We start from the raw sequence: 23829 nt of genomic DNA on the forward strand, positions 1-23829 counted from the left end.
TTGAGGAAATACGGCACCTGAGAACCCAGCCGTATGAAGCGGAAAAACACAAGCAGGTCCTTGGTGAACTCCATAGACAGGCGTCGGACCTTTATGTCGGGAATTGCCCGGTGAATCCAGTACTTGAAGAAAAATATCCAGAACTCGCAGAAGAGGAACGCATACTCCCCAGGGAAACGCGTGTCACTCTTGCTCAACTTCGTTCTGGATACTGTAACAGGTTAAACTCTTACCTATCAAGAATCAACCCCGACATACAAAATGTATGCCCTGCTTGCAATGTGTCCCCACATGACACCAACCATCTCTTTAATTGTAATGTGGAACCAACGCCTCTAACACCCCTTTCCTTATGGTCCACCCCTGTTGAAACGGCAAGTTTTCTTGGACTCCCGTTAGAGGATATTGATGACAATTTGTGATCGGTCGCGGCTATTAGGTGGGGCGAGCATTGCTACAACAACAACAACAACAACAACATCAATTGTTGTGGTAAGCATTTCATTGAAGTAAATTGAAAATTATGTGTGGGATAATGAAAGCGTGGCGAATGTTGTGAATTTTTACCTCAGTGAAAAACCAAAGTACCAAAATCGTGGCTACTGCCTAAAAGTGGCAACCGTGATGCAATGCATTTAGTATTTATTGTGGTCGCGTTAATTACTCAAAAGTGGTATAAATTATGTGGAATGATCTGGATGAATGGGGCATGAATCATTTGGAGCCCGTAATAAAAGGTAAGTAAAAAATTAAATTATAACTTATTATGCGAGCGTGCATATGTATGTATATTCGTATCACTTATAGGATACAAAAATAGCTGTAGTAACATTTTTACATGTGTATCAATGTATGTATATTTTGCTGGCACATAAGTTTGTATGAATGTACATACATATGCTCTTCAATTAAAGTAAAAGAGCGTTTTTGGGCGTATTATGGCCACTCCATTTTTATTTTATTTCAAAATTTTACTCATCAATCCAAAGTTTCACCATTGCCCCAAGCATTAGAAACTTGCACCCAAACCGATATAGGGAGCCGTAACTCACAAGGCGCAAATTCTAACTCTGATGAAGATATACTGGACATAACAGAATTCACTTCAGGCAGTAATAAAATTAGATTTGGAATTTTAAATGGTATTTATAGTTTCTGATTCTTTTTAAAGTTGAAACACTTATTGTATTATATCTCTCTGTTCTAGATAGTGATACTGATCCCGGCCTACGAAAATTTAAAGTTAATAAAACCGATATTCCTTTCGTAAGCTAATTTAATTTTACCGCAACCCAAAATATATATTTTATTCAATTAGCTAAAAGTACATACTTAAAATTCATATTAATTATTCCAGATGCTATACGATTACCTCACTAATGACATTGACGGAAAAGCTATAATAAAAGCTTACACGGGAAAAAATTTTAATGCTAAAGTACGTAACTTATTAGTAAGACGTTTGATCAATCGTGAAAAAGAGAAGGCATTTAAAACGGCTCAGTTGGATAAATCACCGAAATTTTGGTATGCATTTTTTTGATAGAGTGCGGAAATTTTTTTCACTTTGCTCAGCGTTTAATGAGTGATTTTATTATATTATTTACAAGGCCTTTCACCAGAAATACTAAAGCAATATACAGCCAAAATTGCTACATTTTTTCCCAATGAAAATCCATCAGTATATTACATTACATACGAAAATAGGAACGGTATGAAAATAGGACCATCAGGAAAGTTAGTATCACATTATAATTACATAGTTGGCGACTTTAAAAGCAAAAAGTTAATCAAGAGTGAACTATCGCATAAGGATAAATCGACGAGAGGGGCTCCAGTTGTACTTGCCACTAGCAAAACTTTCTGCACGGGTAATAATTACATATATAAATTTTATGAATTTCATATACACATATAACTTTTATCTCAGATGACATAGACAACCCCTTAACAATATTGGGGAGTTTAGAAAAACAACCAAACGTCGAAGTATTAAACAGTTGGCAGACCACTCTGCAATATCGCAGGACACTTTTAACACAAAATAAAATATCTTTGAATGATTACTATATCCGGTTTCCCTGTTTGGAAGGAGAGCTTGGACTGAGATTGGTAAGTTAGGTGGAGAAATTCTTGCATCTATATACAGCTGTGGTAACACATTCTGGTGGCGTACATTGTCGTCACTGTCGTCGATCGGTTTATCGTGATAGTCACAGCAAATTATAGTACATATTGGCTTTTTAAAATACCCCAGCTGCTACCAATACAAAATTTTTCTTTCGGTTGAACTTTATCTTTTTAATTTTTCCACAGATTGAGTCTGACTTTAACCAACTTTATCACAGCAAACAAAACAGAATAATAACAAATTGGAGCAACTTTAAAAACAAAATAATAAACTTACTCTTAACGACCCGACGACCTAAAGAAGTGGAAGAGGTAGCCATTATAAATACTTTACACCTTCTAAAGGAAGAAGGTATTTTTGCAATTTATTTTTGTCCATTGAGTACCTTATTTAAATTTTTATCACTCACTTTTGTTTTATCAGATAAGGACGCAATTATTTGGCACTTTTTACCACGGTTAATATCGGCGCCTTACATTCAAAAACTTTTATCAGATGAAACAGAGCGACTAGCGACAAAAAAAGAAAAGTTACTAAACGGAGGGTAACTGTGGCAGAGGCTCGTTATTCATCGTTTTTGATTGTTCCAGTAATCTATTAAATCATAACAATAGCTATCAAATGTGAAATTGCTAGACCTCGATTTTATTGCTAAATAAAATGATTATAATTGATTAAATCAATTAATCGAAATTGTTGTAAATACTAACTGAGAATATTTTTCTTTCTTAGAATATTTCAGAAATCGACGATACTGTGAAACGCAGGCAAGAATATTTATCCAAAAACAATATATCCTGCCAACCAATAGCAGTTCTTGTCGGAGCTTTAGATAAAGTTGAAGATTCTTACGTTTATATCGAGGACAAACGGCACAGAACAAAATCGACCTTAGCAGCACTTGATTTTACATTTAAAAGTTTTTTCTCTAAATTGTGAATATCCATGTACTGCAATCCACGTATGGACACTTTTACAAAAGATTCTGTATGAAATAAGCCTTGAAAGAGAATTCAGTTCTATCAGCTTGAACGACTTCATAACTGACTTTGAACAAATGGAATAACTTGCGATTATTATCAGCAAATTATTTTGATTATAATTTTGAAATTATAAAGCTAGTCTCAGCTGCCATTACTTAAGATACTAGTATTAAGCTATCCAGAAAAGGTTTATTTGTTTTAAATGTCAAGGTATTTTTGAAAGTAATAATATTTTGCTATGTCATATAAGAACTTTCCATTCAAATTTAAAAGAGTATTGGTGCTGCGAACCCCAATGCCAACATATTTACTCTATACTTCATTCTTATTGCAAGCATCGGAAACGGGAACACAATCAGCAAATAACTTTAACACCTTCACTTTCAAATGTACCTAGTATTTCAATTCAAGACCCATCGATTGACTACAATTCAGATAGTGAATTTCAAGAGGTTTTAAATGAATACGCATATAACTGATCTGATGCTTGTGAGGAAACTTATTTAAGCTATTCAAGTGTTATTAACAACTCTTCTCAAAAATTTAATATGCAGGGTGCATCTCAAAATATAGCAGATACATCGAACATTTCTAAAACGTTTGGAAGTTTGTTACAAGAACGTGTTCTTAAGTTGACAACTAAATTGTATAGTCTTTCTCATTTATCCAAAAAAAGAATTGAAATGAATTCAAGATTATAAATCATTCGTTAATGATATTTGTTTAACACTGTTAAGAGATTATATGTTAAGCTGTTTGGATGGGTCAGAAAAAAGCTTAAAACAGAGAGACCAAATTAAACAATCATTTGATATTTTACAAGGCTGTTTTGAGGATTTTCGGACATCATACAGATGCTTTAAGCATTTTGAAAAAATGGGTACTTTTATTAGGCCTATTCATTTAAATATTGGCTTTAGAGATGAATACAAAATACAAAATAGTTCTCATATCCTATGTAAAGTTCCTTTAACCACTGAGTTTATACCGATTCGTGATGTGCTTAAAAAATGTTTCCAACTAGGAACTATATTCAAGGAAACCTTAGATTACTTAAACGTATTAGAAAACACTAAAACCATAGTTTTTAATTACGTCCAAGGTGATTATTGGAGAAAGTTTAAAGATACAAATAGTCAGACCGTGATACCCATTGCACTTTATTTCGACGATTATGAAAATAATAATCCTCTTGGAAGTCATCGTGGTATTCAGAAATGTGGAGCTTTATATTTTATAATTTTATGCCTCCCTCCGAAATACAGATCGAAACTTAGAAATATATCTTTGTTTCTTTTAACAAACACCTTAGATCGTAAAACAAAATTGCAAAAATTTTTCAAAGAGTAATAAGTGAACTAAATTTTTTAGAGAGCTCTGGCATAACAATAAACATAAATAATGAATCAAAGCAAATATTTTTTAAGTTGGTAGTTATAATCGGTGATAATCTCAGCGTAAATGAATTTTTTGGTATGGTTGAAAGTTTTTCTGCCAATTATTTCTGCCGATTTTGTCTGACAAAAAAAGAAAACATAAACAGAATATTAGATGAGTTTGCACCCTGCGTAATAGGTCGAATCATGCATCTGGTTTAGCGTTAAATCAAACCTCAGAAACAGGTATTAAAGAAAAGTGTTGCTTTCATGATGTTACCAGTTTTCATTTCACTGAAAACCTTGCTGTAGATATTATGCATGACTTTTTCGAAGATGTTTGTCAGTATGATCTCGCTTTGATATTTGACTACTTTATTTTTAAAAAGTTAATAGCACTTGAAGTATTGAATATAAAAGTTAGAGGTTTTTCATTTTGCTACCATGATAGACAAAACAAACCACCAGAAATTTCTAAAGATCATATCAAAAATAAACGAATAATTCTATCTGCTGCTAAAATGCAAAGCTTAGTTCGAAATTTACCTATAATGATTGGTAATTTGATTCCTAAGTGTTCTGAGCACTGGCAATTGGTACTTAAGCTGGCTGATATTACTGATATAATAACAGTCAATCATTACCAACCAGAATACTGTGACTTACTTAAATGTGTTGTAAATGAGTACTTAGTTACTCTCCTCAAACTCTTTCCGAATAGCTTAAAACCAAAAAACCACTTTTTAGTACACTACACAACAGTAATGAAAGTATCGGGTGCATTGCGCAATTTGTCCTCTATGAGAGGAGAAAGTAAAAATAAAGAATCAAAGGAGTTTGCAACCGTAGCTATTAACAGAATTAATATATGTTATACAATTACAACTAAGCATCAACTTAAACTCAATCACTATTTCCATAATTTTAAAACTCCTGATGACTTTATTACTGGGCCTATAAAAAATCAAACAGTAGTTTTTGAAAAATTCCTTACGGATAACGGTCTTAGTAAAGATATGTTCGAAGGAAGTTGGTTGAAATTTAACGATCAATACTTGACTCAAAACTCAATCATTATGGTTCCAACTAAACACGGACCTGTGTTTTATAATGTACAAACTATTTCAATAGCTAAGGATAACAAAGCTTTAGTTTTTTCCCAAGGTATTGAAGCTCATTTAGACGAGGACGTTCACGCATTTATTGTTATAAATTATAGCATAAGTTATAAGATTTTTTTTTGGAATGAACTAAAATATTGTATTGTTACGCACAAAATCCGAGCTGGAAACGGGAATGAGTATATTCTAAAACGATGGATTTAATTTATATAACTTTAAAGATAATACTGTTATATATACATATATATATATGAATGTGGGATGACTTATATGTATAACATATAAACAGTAGTCGAAATAATGCCGATTTGGAAGTAGATTAGAGTTTGTTTGACTGAATTATTATATAATTATATTATTTACTTTTATTATATTTATTACTTCATTACTAATTAAAAATCCAATGTTACATATATATACATATATGTGTATCTGTTTACAAAAACAAATAAAAAAATATGTTTCTATAATCCATAACTTTTGTTATTGGTAAATTGTATTAACTGGAGTAAGTTGAATTTTTCATAATATATGAGCCAATATTTTCATTTCACATTTAAATTTTTATAACCCGGCCGCAAGTTTTAGTATACTTTCATTTAAAAAGTAGAGACTATTCATATGCAGATTTTAATTTTTAATAATCCGTATAGTAAAACTTAAAAATCTGTAAACGAATTTTCAGTATGCTGCTCTGTAAAAATTAGGGAATTCCCAATAAAAGTTTCTGTGCAGTCTTTTATATTTAATTACCCATATAGAAAATTTACATATCAAACTCACAATTTTAAGTATGCAGTTCTTCAAAAATTAAAGAGCTCCTAATAAAAACTTATGTGCCGCACTGTAAAATTTAATTTGCTTAACAACAACTTCCATTATGCTGTTCTTTGAAAGCTAATATATTATATCCAATTTCCACTACGTCGTACTTGAAAAAATATAAAAGGGTATAACAAAAAGTATATAAATTTGGAGTGGGGAGCACTTTGAAGTGCTAGCATACTAAATATTAAAGAAAATTTTCTCAGCGTGTACTCAACTCTTAATAATAAAACCTTAACTTCTTCTTCTTAGTAAAGCTGAAACGAAAAGACGTGTTTTATTATTTCCAAACTTCAAACCTCGTTTTTCTACAGGTTATGGGCCTTTTGCACAGGGATATATAACATATATGAATTTCGTCTTAATCAAAATTTCAGCATTTTTTTTCATTACGAAAACTAGGGAAGATGGCGGCAAATAACTTTTTAAACACCATTGAAAAGTTAAGAGGAAGGGACAACTACGCAACATGGAAATTTGTTGTGCGTGCATATCTGGAATCTGAACAACTTTGGGGTTATGTTACGGGTGAACATGACGAAAAAGATGAATTGAAAAAACTACGACAGGACTCTAGAGTGTTCCGCGTTCTAGGGCGATTCTGCTCATAGATCCAGTGAATATATCCCATGTACAAGATGCTAAGACTGCCAAAGATGTCTGGGACAATTTGGAAAAAGCTTTTGACGATTCGGGGCTAGCCAGACGTGTTGGTTTGTTGCGGACGCTGATCAACACGAGGCTTGGAGGGTGTAACAACATGGAGCAGTATGTAGACAAAATAGTTACCACTGCTCACAAATTGAGAAACGCTAAATTCGATATAAGTGATGAGTGGATTGGCACATTGTTATTGGCGGGCTTGTCAGAAGAATACAAGCCAATGATAATGGCGATTGAAAGTTCTGGTACAGCAATTTCATCGGATTTTATCAAAACGAAACTGCTTCAGGACACTTATACATCCAGTGAAGGTGAAATGGTAATGTACTCTAGATCGGCTAAATCGAATCAAAAATCAAAGCAGTTTGTCAAATGTTTCGAATGTCAAAAAGAAGGTCACTATGCTCGCGACTGTGCCGTAAGACAAAAACAAAGAAAATATGGGCAAAATCGTGAGTTTAGTTACACTTGTCTAGCGACTGGAGTTGTAAAATCGAATGACTGGTACATAGACTCAGGAGCGTGAGCTCATATGACCCACGACAGAAATTTAATTAAAAACCAAAAAGTTTCACAGCGAGAAAGTGTATGCAGCAGTAGCTCACGTAAATGACGTATTATGTGTCCCAAACCTTTGTGCGAATTTATTATCTGTCAGTCAGTTGGTGAAAAATGGCAAAACAGTTGTCTTTAGTGATAGTTCGTGCACAATACGGGACAAAATGGGAGAAATTGTAGGCAAGGCTGATTTACAAAATAACGTATACAAACTTAATGTGATGAGCGACAAAGTTTTTTATGCTTCACGGGAAGCAAAACAAGATTTATGGCATTGCAGATTTGGCCACATTTGTGACCAGTATTTGAACAAGTTGAAGACAAACATGGTTAAGGGTTTGGATCTTAAAAAATTAATACCGAATCAATGCACTATTTGTGTCAAAGGTAAGCAATCACGCTTGCAATTCAAACCAAGTGGATCTAAGACATCGCGTGACATTTTTTGATATATTTTCTGATATCGTTTTTCATTCCTTTCCAAAAGTATTTTTGTTTTATTTTATTTGTCATGCGATTTATTCCTGGGTGGCCACCAACAGGATGGTCATGAAATTTGGGAAGAATTTCTTTAATTTTTCCATTGTTTGTTACATGCGTAACTTCTGGGGTTAATGTTATAATTAGATTTTTGAGAACTATATTTAGAATTCCAGTATTTTAGTGAAGTTTTAACATAAATAAATGTAATACGACAGTTTTGGTGTTCTTGTTGTAGGAAAGACAAAAACATTCCTCGAAAGTCTTCAGTAGCGCTGAACAGGCTAAAACACTTAGTTGGATATGACGTAAATACAAATTGTGTGTTTTAACATTTAATTTTTTTGGAACCAATTAAATATACCCATATAGACGTAATATTTTAGCACGGCATTACTTATGGAACACCAAAGATACCCAAATGATGAATCTCTGTAATTAAATCTATTAAAGGTCCATCGATCCTACTAGTTGATGAGAAAAAGAGTACTAAAAGTGGATTATTTTACTCCTGACAAAGAGCGAGACAAATGACGGCTTACTTCACCTGGTTATTCCACCATGGGTATCAGCTTGAGAAAAATACAGTTTAAAAAAAGAAAAAATGGTATAGAAAAAAATTTAAAAGACAAACAATTCTCAAAAATTCCTAAGCAACAATTTTTTTATTCCTTTATATTAATTAGCTGAAAAAATGTATAATGTTCATTTCTGGAAACAGACTAAGACTGTTCCTAGAATATGTATGTATGTAAATATAAGTAAACTGGAGTAAAGTTCCATGCATAAACATTGCTTTAATATAAGGCGCGATATAAATCGGAAGATAATTAAGGCAGATCTCGTCTTCCAATTTGCACCAAAGAATCACGACTCTTTTAATTTTCCGTACAAATTGGAGGGACTGGTCCTGCATGTTTTACGCCTACTCCGAAAGACATTTGCAGGGCAGACGAATTTTCACTGAGAAATACGCTCGATATCACTGCGGAGGGGCGACTCCGTTTATAAACAGTTTTCTAATTGTTTCTAAATTTCTGATATTGCTTTGTGCGGGACTTGAACTCAGGATTTTCGGCGTGGTAGGTGGGGCTCGCTACGTTATATAGTATAAGGGAAAATCCAAATTTTAAAACTGAACGGACGTGTGTGAATCCTATAAAAACTATTTATTTTTAAGCAAACTTTTTTTTCGAATGAACATATTTAATTTTTTGTTATTTTAACAAGGCTTTATACTGTTGGAATTAATTTTATAGAAATTATTTACCTATCTTGCACACAGTGCACATTTCTTCATTTCTTACTGTTCTTTAAATTCTCTTATACATACTATGTACAAATGTATGAATATATATGTACATACATAAGGCTTGCAGTTATCTACCTACTCAACTCTTAATAATAAAACCTTAACTTCTTCTTCTTAGTAAAGCTGAAACGAAAAGACGTGTTTTATTATTTCCAAACTTCAAACCTCGTTTTTCTACAGATTATGGGCCTTTTGCACTGGGATATATAAAATATATGAATTTCGTATTAATCAATATCTCAGCATTTTTTTTTTTTTTGATTACGAAAACTAGGGAAGATGTCGGAAAATAACTTTTTAAACACCATTGAAAAATTAAGAGGAAGGGACAACTACGCAACATGGAAATTTGTTGTGCGTGCATATCTGGGATCTGAACAACTTTGGGGTTATGTTACGGGTGAACATGACGAAAAAGATGAATTGAAAAAACTACGGCAGGACTCTAGGGTGTTCCGCGTTCTAGGGTGATTCTGCTCATAGATCCAGTGAATATTTCCCATGTACAAGATGCTAAGACTGCCAAAGATGTCTGGGACAATTTGGAAAAAGCTTTTGACGATTCGGGGCTAGCCAGACGTGTTGGTTTGTTGCGGACGCTGATCAGCACGAGGCTTGGAGAGTGTAACAACATGGAGCAGTATGTAGACAAAATAGTTACCACTGCTCACAAATTAAGAAACGCTAAATTCGATATAAGTGATGAGTGGATTGGCACATTGTTATTGGCGGGCTTGTCAGAAGAATACAAGCCAATGATAATGGCGACTGAAAGTTCTGGTACAGCAATTTCATCGAATTTTATCAAAACGAAATTGCTTCAGGACACTTATACATCCAGTGAAGGTGAAATGGTAATGTACTCTAGATCGGCTAAATCGAATCAAAAATCAAAGCAGTTTGTCAAATGTTTCGAATGTCAAAGAGAAGGTCACTATGCTCGCGACTGTGCCGTAAGACAAAAACAAAGAAAATATGGGCAAAATCGTGAGTTTAATTACACTTGTCTAGCGACTGGAGTTGTAAAATCGAATGACTGGTACCTAGACTCAGGAGCGTGAGCTCATATGACCCACGACAGAAATTTAATTAAAAACCAAAAAGTTTCACAGCGAGAAAGTGTATGCAGCAGTAGCTAACGTAAATGACGTATTATGTGTTGCAAACCTTTGTGCGAATTTATTATCTGTCAGTCAGTTGGTGAAAAATGGCAAAACAGTTGTCTTTAGTGATAGTTCGTGCACAATACGGGACAAAATGGGAGAAATTGTAGGCAAGGCTGAATTACAAAATAATGTATACAAACTTAATGTAATGAGCGACAAAGTTTTTTATGTCTCACGGAAAGCGAAACAAGATTTATGGCATCGCAGATTTGGCCACATTTGTGACCAGTATTTGAACAAGTTAAAGACAAACATGGTTAAGGGTTTGGATTTTAAAAAATTAATACCGAATCAATGCACTATTTGTGTCAAAGGTAAGCAATCACGTTTGCAATTCAAACCAAGTGGATCTAAGACATCGCGTGACAGTTTTTGATATATTTTCTGATATCGTTTTTCATTCCTTTCAAATAGTATTTTTGCTTTATTTTATTTGTCATGCGATTTATTCCTGGGTGGCCACCGAAAACAGGATCGTCGTGAAATTTGTGAATAATTTCTTTAATTTTTCCATTGTTTGTCACATGCATAACTTCTGGGGTTAATGCTATAATTAGATTTTTGAGAACTTTGGTACCAATTTCTTTAAATGTGTCTACCCGGGTATGATTATTTTTAAACAATTTGTCTCCTAAGGACAACTGTATTTTTCTAATTCCTAAATTGCCGTCTTCTTTCATAAGCCTGACAAAGAATTGACCTAAGTCAATCTTCGCCTCAACAATTAGATTTTTTATATTAATTTCGCTACAAATTTTCTTTCCTTTTTTGAAACGTAATTTCGGAGGACCGAAAACGAGCTGGACTAGTCTCTTTACTTCACATTTATTTAGCGCTTCAAATATTATTGGGTTCTCTTTGTGAATTTTTATTTTTTCATTTTTATTACTGGAATCTTTATTGTTATAATTTTTGTTAGTTTCCGATCTAGTCGTAACTTTTAATATTTTACACGCTTCTACTGATATTTGTTTTAGGTCTTTAATATTTATGCGTGATAATGCGTCGGCTACATAGTTTTCTTTACCTGCGATATACTCCACCTCGAAATCATATTCTTCCAGATCTAATCTGATTCGAGTTAACTTTGATGACGGATTTTTCATCGAAAATAAAAATGTTAAGGGTCTGTGGTCTGTTTTGACCAAACATTTTATACCGTAAATGTATAGTCTAAAGTATGTTATGGTCCAATGAATGGCCGCTAATTCTTTCTCAATTGTTGCTTTATTAATTTCTCCTTTAATAAATGCTCTTGATGGCAATTGTTTTCCTTCATACTCTTGGCTTAGCACTGCTCCGCAAGCATATCCACTTGGGTCAGTTGTTATACAAAATTGTTTATTGAAATCGGGATATTGTAGGATATTAGAGCTTATTAAGCTTTCAAGTAGTCAAAGGATTTTTTGAAATCCTCTGTCCAGTCGAAAGCTACATTTTTCTTGCAAAGTCTTGTTATTATTCTAGAATATTCTGCAAAATTTGGGATACATCTTCTGTAATAATTGCAAAATGCGACGAATCTCTTCGCCTCATCCGCATTTTTAGGTGTTAGGAAATTTTTAATAATTTCGTTACTTTTTTCCATTTCGGGTATTTTAGATTTAGTTTTGTTGAAAAAGCTGTTCAAGGTATTTATAGGTTTGTGTGCTATTTTAATATTTTCTTTATTGTAACAATCTGACGTCGCGAGTCGTTCAGAGAGTGGAGGTACATAAATAACTGATTTGAAAATTACTGGGATTTCGGATTTTTGCTTTTGGTTTTGAATTTTTGATTTATTTAATAAGCTTTTAATAGTTTTATCGGGGAATTTGTTATTCCTTAGTAATACAAATATTTCTTTTTCTATTTGGTTGTGGTACATCTCATCTGAACTTTGTAACATCCTTCGAATACAGCCCATTGCTGTATTTCGTATCATTGCCTTTGGGTGTTTAGAAAAAAAGTTGACGATTCGTCCTAATGCCGTCGGTTTATTATACCACTTTAATTTGATTACATTTCCATAGTTGTTTATCATTGAATCCAGATAAGGTAATTTTCCGTCTTGTTCTAGTTCTAAGGTGAATTGTATACTTTTGTTGAAAGAGTTTAGGTCGTTTAAAGTGTTTTGTACCTTCTTTTCACTTACTATTGCAAACAAGTCATCGACATACTTTGTAAGCAATCTTGGTTTGCATCGAAGGATTTTACAAAGCTCAGATGAGATGTACCACAACCAAATAGAAAAAGAAATATTAGTATTACTAAGGAATAACGATTTCCCCGATAAAACTATTAAAAGCTTATTAAATAAATCAAAACATCAAAACCAAAAGCAAAAATCCGAAAACCCAGTAATTTTCAAATCAGTTATTTATATACCTCAACTCCATGAACGACTCGCGACGTCAGATTATTACAATAAAGAAAATATTAAAATAGCACACAAACCTATAAATACCTTGAAAAACTTTTTCAACAAAACAAAATCTAAAATACCCGAAATGGAAAAAAGTAACGTAGTTTATGAAATTCCATGCAGAGGAGGTAAAAACAATGAGCCTTGCCATAGTGTTTATGTAGGAACAAGCAAACAAAAATTGAAAAGTAGGCTTACCCAACACAAGTCGGATTTAAAACATTGCCATAATGTAATGAATCAAAAAACAGCACTCATGATGCACTGTAAAATGAGAGCACATACACCAAATTTTGAAGAAACAAATATTCTCCAGCAAGAACAACATTATAACAAACGTTTCACTCTAGAAATGTTACTTATCGTCGACAAAGGTACAAACATTTGGATCAATTATAAGACAGATATAGCGAACTGCGCGCACAGCTACAAATATTTACTTTCCAACAAGACAGTACACAGCTCCACGTTAGACAGAGCAGACGTGTCAATAAATGCAATGTATGTACATATATTTTGTTCAATTTTATAATTTTTAATATGTGCAATTGTCAATGTTTAATTTTATTTTGTTTTGATTTTGTCAATAGTTACGCCCTGAAGACCGAAAGAGTAGCCGAAATATATTGGTAGTAAAACTTAAGCATATTGTGTTTTACTCAATTTGACCTGAAGCCAGCTTTAAACAAAATAACTAATGTTTTTGCTTCTACTGCTTTTTCTAATGCTTTTTCTAGTTAATTTTCTTCTTCCTCAATTAGTTTGCTACAACACAAGAATACTGCGTCAAGCTCTTCCTGACTACTTATATCATTCATTTAAGAAAATTAGAGGGGAAAAAAAATCTTAAATTTATTGGCAAAAATCTACTTTTTGCCCGTAAACTGGCAGCCGTTAGGTTGCCAAATGCTTCTAAAAAGTATAAAAAATACTTAAATAAAAAAATAACTTAACTAATGCCAAATTTTTTCTTAGCTGGACCTCGTTCTCCTTGTTTCTTATGCCACGATCTTGTTTTATTCCACTCCGTTTTTTGCGGTTTCTCAGTTGTCTGTGACGTTTTGGCTTCCTTCTTGTTCTCCTTGTTTGCAGTGATCCTGTTTTTATTCCACTTCGCAATGCGTCGGTGGTGGTCGTTTTAGTGGCGGTAATATTTTTCCTTTCCTTTGTGGTATTCAAGAATTTCTTAAGGTTTGTCCTGCACCCTTGTTGTCACTGTCGCTGTGATCCGTCCCTTTGCTTTGACTATACCATTCGCCGTTGCAAAGTTGATGGCTTGAACTCCTTTACAGTAAGTATCTTGCTTAGTATAAAAATGTAATCAGTCCTGCTAAATTAAGGAGTGCTGGCAGGATCGTTGGTAGAATGCCAATTTAGGCAGTAGGATGCCGATTTAGGCGGTAGGATGCCGATTTAGGCAGTATGGAAGGATCGCCATGTAATGTTTGGGAGAATGAAGAATAAAGTAATTTAGGTTGCAGTTCCCATTTGGCGGCACCAGATAGAATTAAGTTCTTTATTCAAAAGTTGTTTTCTTTTATACAAAATGTCTATGAGCTAAAATTCTTACTTACACTAATACTTAAAACTAAGTGTATAACACACATATACGTTCAGTTCAGTTCCCTGGGAACTGCATTCTAAGCATAAATAAAATTAGCTGGGAAATCTGCAACGCAAGCACAAATGAATCATGTTAATAATTTGTCTACAGGTAAAGGCTTGTTGCGAGCAAGCTCCAAACAGTAGCATACCAGGTTACCAGATGATGCACGGTGTACAACTATATATGTTTGTACAAATGAATGAATGTGTCAATAGAATCTCAGGCCATACCAAAGCGAGCCAAAATATATGTATGTTCAAATGTATTAATATGTATGTAAGAGTCAATGCATTTTAAGACATTCCAAAACGGGTTGAAATATATGTTTGTACAAAATGAGTGAATAACTTAATGAATGAATGCTACAGTACATGGCAATGGGTTATGCAACACAAGAAGCAATTTGGCTTCGCAATCTGTTACGTGAATTATTGGCAAATGCACCAGGCACGATTTCCATATACTGTGACAATAGGGGTGCTATTTGTCTGGCGGAAAATAACTTATATCAATCGCGAACAAAACATATAGATATAAGACATCACTTCCTACGTGAACATGTAAAATCTAAGAATGTTAAATTTAATCATATTGAATCTAAACTCAATGTCCCAGATATTCTTACAAAGCCAATGCAGGCGGACAATCAATTAGTTTGCTCTAAAGAACTAAATTTGAATTGAAAATTAATTAATATACTTTTTAAATAGTTTATTATTGAAGTCACTGAAATGAAATATCTGGTAATTGTATACTGAAACTTGATTGCAATGAAAATTTATTGAAATTTGTAATGATTTAATAAGTTAACAAAAAGTAAATGTTTTCTAAGTGAAGGTGTTGGAATTAATTTTACAGAAATTATTTACCTACCTTGCACACAGTGCACATTTCTTCATTTCCTACTGTTCTTTAAATTTTCTTATACATACTATGGACAAATGTATGAATATATATGTACATACATATGGCTTGCAGTTATCTACCTACTCAACTCTTATCAATAAAACCTTAACTTCTTCTTCTTAGTAAAGCTGAAACGAAAAGACGTGTTTTATTATTTCCAAACTTCAAACCTCGTGTTTCTACAGATACAAGTACTAGCAAATGTACTATTTTTCTTTTTTCAAATATTAATAGTTTCGCTGAACTTTCACCTGACTGCCTGGTGTCCCCTACAAATGGATGTTTTTTTGTGATTTTTCTCACACATATACAAATATTTCAAGAGCAGGTTTATATTTTTATTTAGACATGTATCACACAATATTAACGCACTTAACAAGTTACAGTTAAGCTTTAGTTAAGTTTTAATAAAATAATTTAAAAAAATTGTTTAAGTTCGACGGTTTTATTGAAAAGAATACTTCCATGAAATAATAATAATACTAAAAGCTAGAAAATAATTAGATAGGTCCTAGGCACTAGTCACCACACTCCCCATCAATCTAGGGCGTTGCTTAGACAATTAAATAAAAGCGTTGGACGCGTCAAATTTCTATTGATAGTCATAAGGCCATTTGAGCCTTAATCAGGCCATGCCACGCCTCACATTTTTCACACAACATTAGAAATTTCACGCGCCCAACGCTTTATTTGTCTGATCAACGCCCTAGGTTGATGGGGAGTGTGATGACTATTTCCTAGGACCTACCTAATTATTTTCTAGCTTTTAGTATTATTATTATTTCATGTAAGTATTGTTTTCAATAAAACCGTGTAACTTAAAAATTTTTTTTAATTATTTTATTTTCAAGTTTTTAGTCTTTATTGCCTATTATTCCTCATTATATTTAGCAGTTTTAATTTTCTTTGAGCCTATTTTTATAAATAAAACTCTTGATTTTTGTGTTTAATTATTTAATTTAATCGATATTTCGACCTTAGTCTAAAGTTATCATCAGGACTGCAAAAAACAATACAAAAACACTAATAAATTAATGAAATATTAACATTTCTGACATAAGTCATTTTCACATTTAAACAACATATAAGAAAATAAATATATTTAACATAAATCATCAGCACAACTTACGTTTGAAGCAATGCTTTATAAAGACTAAAATGCGAAAACAAAATAAATTAAGAAATAGCGACGATTCAAACAAAGAGTGTGCATAAATAAATGAGGTCCCGTAATTGTAAAGAAAAATTTTATAAAAACAATAATACATTAAGCGGCGAAAAATCAGTATACAGAAAAATTGATCACAGCGTGTAGTGTTGTTGTTGGGAGAGCTCAATAGTGGCTTTTGTGCTTTAGTATTAGGTTGCGGTAGGCGTAGGCACAGTGTTCGGTGTCTGCCTTAAAATTCATACGTTTATGTGGTATTTAATATATAAATCACTATTTAATAATAAGCACTATTTATTTTTATAAATATTTTTATTTAACCGCTCCTAAAAGTATGTTACAAAACGTTTTTAAATATTTCAACCGAATGAAAATTTTTGAAAGACAATATTTTACGATTGAAAAATAAAAATTAACAAGAACAAAAAAATTCAATTTATTTAAAGTAGGTACATTTAAAGTTGAATATAAATATAACCCTACAATACTCCCCCTTCCGGAGATTTAATGTTAAATAAATTAAAAGTAACTTTCTTTTTTGTTTTTGTGTTAGGTATCTGTATTTTATCAATCATTGCTGGTTTTAAACGATCAATAGGAATAGATTTAATTTCATTGTTTATTTCAATTTTAAAGTTTTTAATATCTTTTTCAATAACTCTATAGGGACCTTCATACGGATGTTGCAAGGAATATTTGTTTATTACACGTACAAAAACAAAATGACAATCTTTTAAAACTTTTGGAACAAAAATACCACTAGAATTTTGATGATGTTCCAAATTTGATTTAAAATTTTTAAAATGTTCACGCAAACTACTTAAAACATCCGTTGAAGTTATATTCTCTGTAGTTGAAACAAATAATTCACCAGGTAATCTTAAATTTTGTCCATAAACCATTTCAGCCGGTGTTGCTGAAATATATTCTTTAAAAATCGATCGCAAACCCATAAGTACTATTGGTAACTCTTCATACCAATCTCTGGATCCATTCCTAGCCATTATTGAAGATTTAAGCTGTCTATGAAAACGTTCTATCATTCCATTAGCTTGGGGATGATAAGGAGAAGTTGTTATTTGATGACTTCCAAGAAGTTTCGTTAATTCTGAAAACAAGTTTGAAGTAAATTGAGATCCCTGATCTGTTGTTATTTCTAATGGAACTCCAAAACGTGAAATATATTCTTTAAAAAATGTATTTACAACCGTAACTGCAGAAATATCTCTTAGTGCGAATGCCTCTGGCCAACGTGTAAATCTATCAATTATAGTTAATATGTAACGATATCCTTTTGAAACAGGTAATGGTCCAACAATATCTAAGTGAATGTGTTCAAATCTAGATTTTGGAATTGGAATTTTCATAACTGGAGATTTTGTATGACGATGTACTTTCGATTTTTGACAACTTATACATTCTTTAGACCAATTATTAATATCTTTATTCATTTTAGGCCAAAAATATTTCTTAACTATCAAACGACGTGTAGCTCTACTACCAGGATGTGAAATCCCATGTAACATATCAAATATTATTTTTCTTAAATTGTTTGGAATGAAAGGCCTAGGATTTTCTCCTGACACTTCGCACCATATATTAAAGTTAAGAACAGGAATTTTTATTAGTTTCAAATTTAAAACTGTTTGCTCTGAGGTAAGTTTGCTTAATTCACTGTCTTGTTGTTGTTCACTTTGTAAAATTTTTAAATTAATATCCGAATTATTAATCGCTTCTACTTCAAACGCACGAGATAATGTATCAGCTACAACATTTTCTTGTCCCTTAATATACCTAATGTCATTTGTAAACTGAGCAATGAATTCCATATGTCTAGTCTGTCTTGAACTGCGTTCTGTTTTTGAATTTAAAGCAAATACAAGAGGCTTGTGATTTGTGAAAACTGTAAATTCACGTCCTTCTAGAAGGTAACGAAAATGTTTAATGTTCAAATAAATAGCTAATAGTTCCCTATCAAATGCACTATATTTAATTTCGGATGAAGACAATTTCTTTGAAAAGAATGCAAGTGGTTCTGACTTATTATTAAACGTTTGATGTATGACACCACCTATTGCCATATTGGATGCATCTACATTTAAAGAAAGTTTTGCATCTTTGTTAAAATGATTTAACAATATCGCAGATGCAAACTTTTCTTTAATGCATTCGAAAGCTTTATTAGATGTATCGTCCCAAATTAAAATCTTGTCTCGCTTCTTATTTGTTCTATTAATTAAATCATAGATAACTGTCGTAAACTCTGTTAATTTTGGTATATATCGATGGTAATAATTAACCATACCAATAAATTTTTGTGCCTGCTTAATAGATTTTGGACGATCAAAATTTCGAATGGCTAAAACTTTTTCTTCTGAGGGTCTAATTCCCGTTTCAGAAATATTATGTCCTAAAAAGTCAACATTTGTTACGCCAAAAGTACATTTACTTGGTTTTATATTTAAACCGTACTCCGTTAGACGCTGAAATAGTACGCGAAGATCTTTGAAATGTTGTTCCTCATTTTCGCTTGCCACTAAGAGATCATCAATATATGTAAAAACAAAGTCTAAATCATTAACTACTTCATTAATAAATTGTTGAAAAGTATGCGCGGAGTTCCTAAGCCCGAAAGGCATTCGTACAAATTCAAACATGCCAAAAGGCGTAGTGATTGCAGTTTTATAGATATCCTCCTCTGCCATTGGAATTTGGTGATAAGCTCTTACCAAATCTAATTTTGAAAATATTTTCTTATTTCTTAGATTCATGTTGAAGTCATGAACATGGGGCAAAGGATAACGATCAGGAACTGTTACGACATTTAATCTTCTAAAATCTCTACAAGGACGCCAGTCATTTAACTCCTTCTTGGGTACAAGATGTAAAGGAGATGCTACTGCTGAATTAGAAGGTCTACATATCCCTGTCTTTACTAAAAAATCGAATTCAGTTTTAGCTACTTTGAATTTAATGGGGTCTAAACGTCTTGGTTTAGAAAATGGCAAATTTCCTTCAGTGACTAATCTGTGAACTGTTGTATGTCTAACTGGTTGTGAATAATCTGGTTCAGAAAATAAAGAAAGAAATTCTTTTAGTAACTTTGTAAATTTGTTATCAACAGCGAAAACTTTTGGTAGCGAAACATTACAAACACATGAAATTGTGTTAACTGAAAGACTTGTTATCGGATCTACTAAGCATTTGCGTTTAACATCAACTAAGAGACCATATTTACACAAAAAATCAGCACCGATAATTGGTTTAGCTATATCCGCTATTAAAACGTGAACGGAAATTCGCGACGCAGTCCTAAATTAATATTTAAAAGTTGTTTACCGTATGTCGAAATCGTTGAACCGTTAGCTGCAGTTAAAATAATATCTGATGACTTTCTCGAATTTGAAGATTTTGAAACCGGAAGCACTGAAATTTCTGCTCCACTATCTATTAAAAAATTAAGTTTGTTTGTTTTATCAAAAATAAATAAGCGACGTGTAAAGGTGTCTAAATGTCCGTTGTTTGTCGCCGTAACAACGGATAAATTTAGTTTGACGAACTATTATTTTTAAAAGCGCATGGTTGTTCGCACTTCAAAGCCTGATTACCAAACTTATAATGATACCTACAGAGCCAATTTGGGTTGTCACGAGACTTTGATCGATATCTAGAAGGACTTCTAAAACGATTCCTACTAAAAGATCGGGACCTTGAATAATTTTGACTCATGTGATTTTTAATTTCACTGATCTCTAATGACAATTTTTCAAAATTTTTGCACATCATGTTAGTTGTTTGAACCAAATTTGAAATAATTGCATTTTCGCTTTTAGAATTTGGAAAATTACTAACTGAGGCTATTTCATTTTTATTATAAACTTCCAAAATATTATCGGCTAATTTAACTAATTCACTTATTTCATTCAAATTCGAACTAGTAAGAATAATACTTAAATTTTTGGGCAACTTCCTTATCCAAAGCTTTTTAAGAATTTCTTTGCTAAAATTGTTTCCAGAGAGTAGCACTAGAGACCGATAAAACTCAGAAGGTTTACGATCTCCCATTTCTGAATCGGATAACAGTCGATCTAATTTGGCATTCTCACTTAATGAGTGCCGTTCAATTAAAATTTTCTTTAATGCAGAAAATTTGTCATTTTCAGGAGGATTTTGAATAAAATCAACAATTGTCATAATTACATCCTGTGGAAGTGCAGTTATGACATATTCATATTTTGTCCCTTCCTGAGTAATGTTCTTTCGACTAAATTGCATTTCAGCATGGATGAACCATGCTTCAGGGCAATTAGTCCAAAATTGGGGAAGTTTTACCGATGTAGCAAAAATTTCATTATTTTGATTCACATATGGATTTGGTAAATCATTCTGATAATTTTCATTATCCAAATCAATAAGTGAATCGTTTACTTGATTTCGTGGTGTAGATGTACGTGTATTATTTGATGGTGAATGAAACATTGTTAATAGAAATAACTACAAAAATTATATTATAGGAAGAAATAAAAATGTCCGGAAAGGTGCGTTTATAAAACCCAAATTATTAATCTATTTTGATACATATACAGATATATATAAATAATATTAATACTAGATACAGCTCACCAAATATTTGTCGCAATGGTTTTAAAATTGATTGATGAATTTAGACAATGTATTGTGGAATGGCTTTAAAATTGATTGATGAAATTGGACAATGTATTGTGCAATGGCTTTAAAATTGATTTATGAAATTAGACAATGTATTGTGCAATGGCTTTAATTGTTTTGTATTTGTAGCTTTTGTTGTTGTTGCTCTTGCAATGTTTGATTGAAAGGCTGATGTTAATGATGCAGCGGTGACGCCTGAAATAATGACAATCCAAAAATACGACGAAGATGACGTCGTGCAGTTGAAAATAAACTAATTTTATAGAAGTGAATCTAGTTTTTGGACCACAACGTCTACGTCAAATACGCGTTAGAGAGGGCTCTTGTGATGTTCACGATATATTTGGTATATATTTTCAACTTGTTTTTCAGATAATTCTTCGAGTAGTGAGGACACTTCACACTAGTTTAAAGGTACGAATTAAAAAACTTTTAGCGAGTTAGAGCTGGACGTTGCAAGATGTTACGCACTTTATTTGAAAGTGAATTTAAATAAATCTCTTCGCTGGTCTTTTGTAAATCAATTAAAGTTTGTTCAAGTGCACCATCTTTAACAATTTGTTTAAGAATTTGCTGATAAAAACGTAATAAGTTGAATATAGTAAACAGAACTATGGTATCGTTTTCGGAAGTCAATATGGTTTCCAATCGCATAATATATAACTAGGAAGAGAATAAATCGATTTTTGCTGAACATCAACTGGTGGCGTTATTATTTCATACAGCATACAAGAATTAAAATTTGATTCGTTGTTTTTGAAGGACGGTTTTTATGTTTGGCTGGCTAGATCGCCAATGTGGTATTTAATATATAAATCACTATTTAATAATAAGCACTATTTATTTTTATAAAATATTTTTATTTAACCGCTCCTAAAAGTATGTTACAAAACGTTTTTAAATATTTCAACCGAATGAAAATTTTTGAAAGACAATATTTTACAATTGAAAAATAAAAATTAACAAGAACAAAAAAATTCAATTTATTTAAAGTAGGTACATTTAAAGTTGAATATAAATATAACCCTACAGTTTATTATTATGATTCATTAATTTTATATTTGATTTGTGAGCGGATATCCTTGTCTTGAGTTTAGATTTTATAGTACCCACATATACTTTCTCGCATATGTGGGACCCGTCGCTAGTACAAGGAATCCGATACACTACGTCAGATTTTTCCCTTTTCGCATGGGATCTTTCAGTTTTCTGAATACTTTTTTTAATGGGTTGCTGTGGGTAAAGACCAGCTGCACCGTTTCCTTGTCATATATTTTGGAATTTTTGATCCTCTCCGAGAGCCCCGGGATATAAGTCACCGATTTGTAAATTTTTTCAGTTTGATTTTCCTTATTATTATCTTTATCACGCCTAGAGTAAAATTCGTATATGAGTTTATAGGTTAATTTCGTGAGGAAGTCATTATTTTTCAGGGTATCTTTAATGATATTGATGTTTTTGTTGTGGTACAATGTATCGCTGATGGAGAGAACACGCCTCACAAAATTTATGGCAGTGTTAATTTTTACATTTCTAGCATGCTGCGAGTAGAAGTTAATCAATATTCCAGGTGTTGTGGGTTTTTTGTACCAGTCTATTGTTAATCGGTTATCTCTCTTAATTATTAGGGTATCCAAAAAAGGTATTTTTCCGTCCTTTTCTATTTCGATCGTAAAATTAATAGATTTATGATGCCAACTTCGTTCTGGATACTGTAACAGGTTAAACTCTTACCTATCAAGAATCAACCCCGACATACAAAATGTATGCCCTGCTTGCAATGTGTCCCCACATGACACCAACCATCTCTTTAATTGTAATGTGGAACCAACGCCTCTAACACCCCTTTCCTTATGGTCCACCCCTGTTGAAACGGCAAGTTTCCTTGGACTCCCGTTAGAGGATATTGATGACAATTTGTGATCGGTCGCGGCTATTAGGTGGGGCGAGCATCGCTACAACAACAACAACATGGAATGTTTCTACATAAGACACCTCAGGACCAATTTGACATTAAATATTCCGAGGAAATTTGTCAAAAATGTCAACAAGTTGGAGAAATACATAAATTGCACCATCGCATGGCCGAAGGCAAAAATTGCTACCAAATTTACGTCAGTCACAATTTCCGGCTTCATCCAAAGCTCTAGGTCAGGGTGCTAATGTTATGTTAATTTTTGACAGTACTCCAGAGTCGATTGTGCTATTCGACTTAATGAGAATTGCGCAATCTAAAACTAATTTTAAACGGCTGAATTGTGGGCAGTATATTCTTTTTATAGATGTTTACGATCTGTGCAATGAGGCCTTTAATTCAGATGAATACTCATATTATATACAAAACGGGCTCAAGGTGGTATGATATTTCGAAGTTGCCAAACGATATGATGTTAATGTGAGAAATGTTAAAAATCCAATACCATTTGATGTCAACGATATTGAACAGTATTTCGCACGGGACA

The 23829-nt window shown here is 32.6% G+C and overlaps 1 protein-coding gene and 1 pseudogene across 4 annotated transcripts; both read left to right on the plus strand.

Annotated features, from left to right (window-relative positions):
- LOC137250045 (glycerol-3-phosphate dehydrogenase [NAD(+)], cytoplasmic-like) overlaps window positions 1–21515 on the plus strand; it is a 98422-nt pseudogene extending 76907 nt beyond the window's left edge.
- On the plus strand, window positions 374–5930 carry LOC137250044 (uncharacterized). Of its 4 annotated transcripts, none has more exons than XM_067782258.1 (9): window positions 374–737; window positions 990–1142; window positions 1208–1266; window positions 1358–1527; window positions 1611–1871; window positions 1931–2112; window positions 2317–2482; window positions 2555–2720; window positions 2864–5930. In XM_067782258.1, the coding sequence occupies exon 9, from the start codon at window positions 4808–4810 to the stop codon at window positions 5813–5815; it is 1008 nt and encodes a 335-aa protein (XP_067638359.1). In that variant the 5' UTR covers window positions 374–737; window positions 990–1142; window positions 1208–1266; window positions 1358–1527; window positions 1611–1871; window positions 1931–2112; window positions 2317–2482; window positions 2555–2720; window positions 2864–4807; the 3' UTR covers window positions 5816–5930. The 4 variants fall into 2 exon arrangements, with proteins under 4 accessions (XP_067638359.1, XP_067638361.1, XP_067638360.1 ...); XM_067782259.1 differs by lacking the exon at window positions 2864–5930 and having other exon boundaries at window positions 2555–2812.
- Window positions 21516–23829: the final 2314 nt, after the last annotated feature.

Source organism: Eurosta solidaginis, chromosome 4 (assembly GCF_040869045.1).
Source record: "Eurosta solidaginis isolate ZX-2024a chromosome 4, ASM4086904v1, whole genome shotgun sequence".
In the NCBI taxonomy this organism is placed as follows: Eukaryota; Metazoa; Arthropoda; class Insecta; order Diptera; family Tephritidae; genus Eurosta; species Eurosta solidaginis.